The 6,000-nt window shown below is 52.0% G+C and overlaps 1 protein-coding gene across 1 annotated transcript in view; it reads right to left on the bottom strand.

Moving 5' to 3' along the window:
- The window catches only part of SLC44A3 (solute carrier family 44 member 3), a 93,726-nt gene extending 88,844 nt beyond the window's left edge, over positions 1-4,882 (bottom strand). Inside the window, exons 1-3 of the mRNA XM_021090183.1 lie at positions 4,588-4,882; positions 4,029-4,136; positions 1,681-1,826 (exon numbers count right to left, since the gene is read on the bottom strand). Of these exons, the coding sequence (XP_020945842.1) occupies positions 1,681-1,826; positions 4,029-4,136; positions 4,588-4,614 (281 nt within the window). The 5' untranslated portion in view covers positions 4,615-4,882. The remainder of the gene's footprint in view (positions 1-1,680; positions 1,827-4,028; positions 4,137-4,587) is intronic.

Genomic DNA, 6,000 nt, shown 5'->3' on the forward strand with positions numbered 1-6,000 from the left:
CGTTGCCGTGAGCTGTGGTGTAGGTTGCAGATGTGGCTCGGATCCCGAGTTGCTGTGGCTCTGGTGTAGGCGGTGGCTACAGCTCCGATTCGACCCCTAGCCTGGGAACCTCCATATGCCGCAGGAGCGGCCCAAAAAATGGCAAAAGAAAAAAAAAATCCTCACTTGTAAGATCCTCAAGATTAATCTATGTTGTGGCAGGTATTAGGACTTCCTTATCAGGACTTTTTTTTTTTGCTTTTTAGAGCCTCACCCACGGCACATGGAGGTTCCCAGGCTAGGGGCTGAATTGGAGCTGTAGCCACTGGCCTACACCACAGCTATGGCCATGCCAGATCCAAGCCGCGTCTGTGACCTACACCACAGCTGATGGTCATACTAGATCTTAACCCAGTGAGCAAGGCCAGGAATCGAACCTGTGTCCTCATGGATACTAGTCAGATTCGTTTCCACTGAGCCACGATGGGAACTCTCAGAACTTCCTTTTTTTCTTTTGGCTGAGCCCATAGCTTGGGGAAGTTTGTGGGCCAGGGATCGAATCCACACCATAGCAGTGACCCGAGCCACAGCAGTGACAATGCCAAATCCTTTAACTGCTGGGCCACTTGGGAACTCCAGTACTTCCTTCCTTTTTAATGCTGAACTATATCCCGTTTTATACATACGTACACACACATATATACATATACATACATATATATGTACACATATACACACACATACACGCAGTGTATCCACTCATCTCCTTGGGTGCTTCTACCTTTTGGCCACTGAGAACCGTAAAATACATACTCTTCACTTCAACCGGAGGACATTTCCCAGCCCTGCACTGCCCACCAGGAGCACAGCTGCATCCGGACAGCCCCATCCCCCACGCCGCTCCCAGGACCTATATAGACCCTTAAGCCTTTTTTCCTAGAAGCTGTTTTTAATCATCAGGTCTCAAAAATACGACAAGAAACTCCATCTGAGAAAATCATGGCCAGGGAGTTCCCTCCCCTCCTGTCTCTCATCCCGTTGTCTCTATGGAGGAGAGTATGTCACCACGTGCCTATGGCGTGCAGGCCCGAATGGACCGCCTGCAGCATTCCGTGGATTCAGGTTTCCACATGGAACAGCACTACGATGTCGTGCTGCTGATACAACTGGGCATTCTTACAAACACTCTTGTGATGTTTCAGAACCAGCGTTAAAAGATGAAAGCTCAGAGAGATTAAGTACCCTGCCCAAGATCACACAGCTGAAAAGTAGCGAGGCTGAATTAAAATTTACGAGTGGGAGCTCCCATTGTGGCTTAGCAGTTACAAACCCAACTAGGATCCCTGGCCTCGCTCAGTGGGTTAAGGATCTGGTGTTGCTGCGAGCTGTGGTGTAGGTTGCAGACTGAACTCGGATCCTGCGTTGCTGTGGCTCTGGTGTAGGCCGGCAGCTGCGGCTCCGATTTGACCCCTAGCCTGGGAACTTCCATATGCCGTGGGCATGGCCCTCAAAAGCAAAATAAATAAACTTAGGACTGGCCGATTCTAAACCTGTGTCCTACTACCACACACACAACGCCTCCCTTTTAATGAGATGGGCTGAGAGAGTTTTGAGTGGGAAAACAGTTTTCAGGCTCAAAATGACTAACTCATACAAAGTCTTGAAACCCAGCCTCTGTCGGTTGGGGACTTATTGGAACACTTACTTTTTAGGGTCATGTCCTGCCCTGAAAGAGGGGCCCCTTCCACGGGGGAGTTCTTCCTGCCACACACGTTGCCGAAGCTGTCGTAGCCGAAGAGGAGTCGGCCTGTGGCTCCAGCCGCCACCGAGTAGCCCATGATGAACACCTGGCAAAACCCAGAGGCGCGTGAGAGCGGGGCCAGAGGGCAGAAAACCGTGCCCACATCCTGAAATGCTGACATAAAACAGCACCAGGTAAAAACGCCATCTCCCTGGCATCACTGAGCTTCCCTCCTTCAGCCAGGGGCAATTCTGATCAGTCAGGGGCTGCTTCTCTAGTAGTCGCTGTAATAGGTTAGGTGGGGAAAACAGTCTAAGATGCTGAAACAGATTCCTCTCTGTTTTCTCACCTCTCTCTGTACGTCTCACCTTCTCCAAAAACGTATTTTTTATATATATACATTTATATTTATGTATTTATAGATATATATGTATACTGTTTTTTTTTCCTCTTCTCCTTGGCATAAGCTCCCCAGGATAACTCATATTTCCCCCCTTTAGGTTCTTTTTTTTTTGTTTTTTTGTCTTTTCTAGGGCCGCACCTGCGGCATATGGAGGTTCCCAGGCAAGGGGTCTAATTGGAGCTGTAGCCGCCAGCCTACACCACAGCCATAGGAACATGGGATCCGAGCCATGTCTGCGACCTACACCACAGCTCATGGCAACATCGGATCCTTAACCCACTGAGCAAGGCCAGGGATTGAACTTGCAACCTCATGGTTTCTAGTCTGCTAGTTGGATTGTTAACCACTGCGCCACGATGGGAACTCCCCCCCTTTAGGTTCTTATTTGATCAAAGGGCACCAAGACGATGCCACTTCTTTTCCTGAGGTTTCCATTCTTCCTTCCTCTATCCCTACTCCTTCTTCCCCCACTTCTCTTTCCGTGTTATATTTAGGGGAGTGTGACCCTCAGTGGTACAGGCAACAGAGCTGATATGTACTGAAATTCTGTTCACAGCAAGTGAGAAAACGGCGTTTTGGAAGAAGGGCTTAAAATACACAAAGGAAAGAATCTCGGTGGAGAAGGGGGCTGGGGTCAGAAAGGAACCTGAAAGTATCTGGTAAAACTGAAGATACGTCTGCCATGTACTTGTGGCATCATTCACTGTATGGGTCAAATATAAAGCTATACCATGGCAACAACAACCAGAAAAAGAATCTCAGGAATTCTGCTGGACAAGAGTATCTTGCCGTCTATCGTCATTTTTGTCCAACTCCATAATCAATGTAGATTATTTGAAATTTCACCTCGAACGACGGTTCCATTAATATGCAGACTCAAAAAGATATGCCAGCATCTGCAGAGAAGTTTAGGAGGAGGTACGGCAGGTACCATTTCTCCCAGCTCCTAGAGAAGAGCTCTAAGGGTCAAAATAGAGGCAACCCAGAATATTTAGTTATGCTGTTAAGGCCCAACCTTCCACTGTGCCTGTTACGCATCTGTCTATGTGAAACCGGTGGGTAATTCAACAGGAAGTGCCCTTCTTACTTGCCTCATTTAGGATTTATTCAAATTTAATTCTTTTCAACAAAGGTAATTATGTTGTCGCTCTTGTCAGGCTGTAGAGATTAATCATTTACCTCCCAGCAAATAGTATGCCTCAATCTAGAATGATTTCATGAACAGGATCTTTGAAGATGAGTGAGCCTTTTTCTGCTGCTTCCCCCAACTCTAAAATAAGTATAAAAGAGACTCTCCCAGGACCAAAATGGCCATCAGACACATCTGGACACTAGAGTGGGTGGGGATCTCACTACCTACCAAGCTACAGGGTTTACGGCAAAGGCGGGTTTACCTCTTAGCTGCTAAACACAACATACCAAGAACATGCTACACTCAGTTAAAGGAAGAGGAATTTATTTCCAGGGTTATCCTGGATTTCCTTGTTAGAGGAGTTTGTTGTTTTTATTTGTTTGTTTGAAGGGGCTGAGATGAGATGGTGAAAGAACTGCCCCCTCGGTGAGCTGGGAAGAGAGACCACACATTGGCCTAGTGGGTAGCAATCCCATCGCAAGCAGTGATTCTCATTTCCTAAGGGAGTCTTGCCTTCGAACGCGGCCTGCGGCAAGAAGCCAGCCGATCCGATTTAGAGTCTAGAAGGTTCAGAGAGACCTAACAGGAATTTCCCAGAACTGCTGTTTACTCTTCAGCCCTGGCAGAGGTCTCTCACTGCAGCACAAACTTTAACCTGGTACCACCCGGAGCCCCCTCCCCAGGAAGGGCCCTGGGGACACGATTTACATTTGGGACAGTTATATCCGGACACACACACTCTGACCTCTTCCCTGCCAGGCACCCACACTTACCAAACCAGTCCAAAAGAGAAAGAACAGGAACAACCAGGCCGTATCTGTGCATTTCCTGTAAATCTGAGGTCGCCATGCTCTTGGCCTGGGGCTCCTCTCAGAGGAAACCTTCCAGAAAAAACAAGAGCGTTGAAAGAGGATGAATAGCCATATGAATCCCACCCTGGAAAATGAACCCAAACTTCCTCGAAGACTGCTCAAAGTAACCTTTTTTTTTTTTTTTTTTTTTTGTAAAGTGGCCACAAGTTTTCATGGAGCCTTTGGACACCTGCCTTGTGTGCAGAGCGAGGGGAAGTCCCCAGGCGCCAGGTCCTTACCTGGAGGTGCACCTGGAGGCGGCCCCCCGGTTGGTGCTGGGCGGCCAGTCTCTCCCGCGCCTCCGCCCCAGCACCCGAATGGGGGTCCGAAGTTCTCCCCGCCAGGTGCCTCCGGCACGCGGGCCGGGGGGGTCTTGGGCCTCGGAGATCCAGGAGGCGGAAGCGTCCCGGCGGGGCAGGTGCGTGCAGGGCCCGAGCCTCCCTGCCCTCCCCCCGCCTCCCCGGCCAGGTGCGGGCCTTACCAGGTGCTCGGCGCCGAGACACTGCATCCTGCGCCCGGCGGCGGGGGCCGCGCACTGGGAGCCCACGCACCGCCTGCGGCAGGCCAGCCCCGGGCCCCGCGGCCGAGCGGCGGGAAGGGGCGCAGCGCCGCCCCGCGGCCGCCTCCGAGCGCCACGGACTTCGCCCCGGGCGCCGTCCCCGGCGGGCCCCGGCTTCCGCGCGCACCCCTGCCGCGCGGTTCTCGGGCAGTCGGCGCAAGTCTCAACCGGCTCGGAACGAGAGGCACCTGCCCGTCCGCCAGCCTCAAAACAGCGCGCGGTGCCGCTCCCGGGATACCTGGGTTCCCGCTGGTCCTGCCACGACCCCCGGGGCGCTCCTCGCTTCGGCCTTATTAGGAGGCGGCCCCCGCAGGGAGCAGGAAGCATAAAGTCTCTGCAAACCCTTCCAGAGGGCGGACGACGGTGGAGTGCTGAATTATACCCATATGGCCAACAGGTGAGTGCCCTTACCCCGCCGGATTCTGTTCGAGCTGCTTTACAAGCAGTCTTAACCAATCCAAAAGGCAAGAAACTACCATTATCCCCAGTCTACAGACGAGGGAAACTGAGGCATGGAAGCAGCGATGTAACTTGCTCGGGGACACGCAGCCAGCAAAGTGTAGAGCTAGGGATTGAACCCCGACACTCGAGGTGCTGTCAAGGTGGTTCTCCGCAAGCTTTCTTTCCACCAGGAGGGCGGGCCTGGGGCTGGGGCTCTCCCACCACGCCTGGCCTGGAGAAACTAGAGCAGCTGGAGGAACCGCGGGTTCCAGGCGGTAAAACGAGAGTAAAAAACCCCGGGGAGGCTGAGGACTGCCTAAATCTGTGGGCGTGTAGGCGGGGGGTGGCGGCAGAAGACGAGGTAGAGGAGATGAAAGAATTTCAGGTTCTGCTCTCGCCTCTCTCCCACGTTGGCCTGGGACAATCGTGCCACCTTTCGCTACTGAAATGGTAGCAACCAACGAAGCCACTTATGGAGGGGGGATCCTCCGGGTAATAGCCGACCAGCACAAAAGTACTGTTTGGGTGAGAAAACATCTGAAGCTGGGCCCGTTTCAGTCGCTATTCCTCCGCATCCACAGTCCCAGGGCTGCTGCGTTACCGTTTTCAGCCCTGCTTGGCCCTGAGGGTAGGAACCTGGCTGAGGAGTGATCTGGTTTAGTGTCAGAGGATGGGAGAGACGGATAGTGGTTCTCTGGTGCCTGAGACTTCAATTCTGGCCTCATTGTCCCCTCCCACCCTAACTCACGCCGCCTTTTGCTTGCCTATTTATCAGAGTAGCTGAAATTCCAAGGGAACATGAATTCACAGTCCAAATAACTAGACCTCCGTGTACAGCTACTATAAAACAACAACTGAACAATGTATATACCATCCGAAACTGCATTACTAGGA

The sequence above is a fragment of the Sus scrofa genome, chromosome 4, assembly GCF_000003025.6.
Source record: "Sus scrofa isolate TJ Tabasco breed Duroc chromosome 4, Sscrofa11.1, whole genome shotgun sequence".
Classification (NCBI taxonomy): domain Eukaryota; kingdom Metazoa; phylum Chordata; class Mammalia; order Artiodactyla; family Suidae; genus Sus; species Sus scrofa.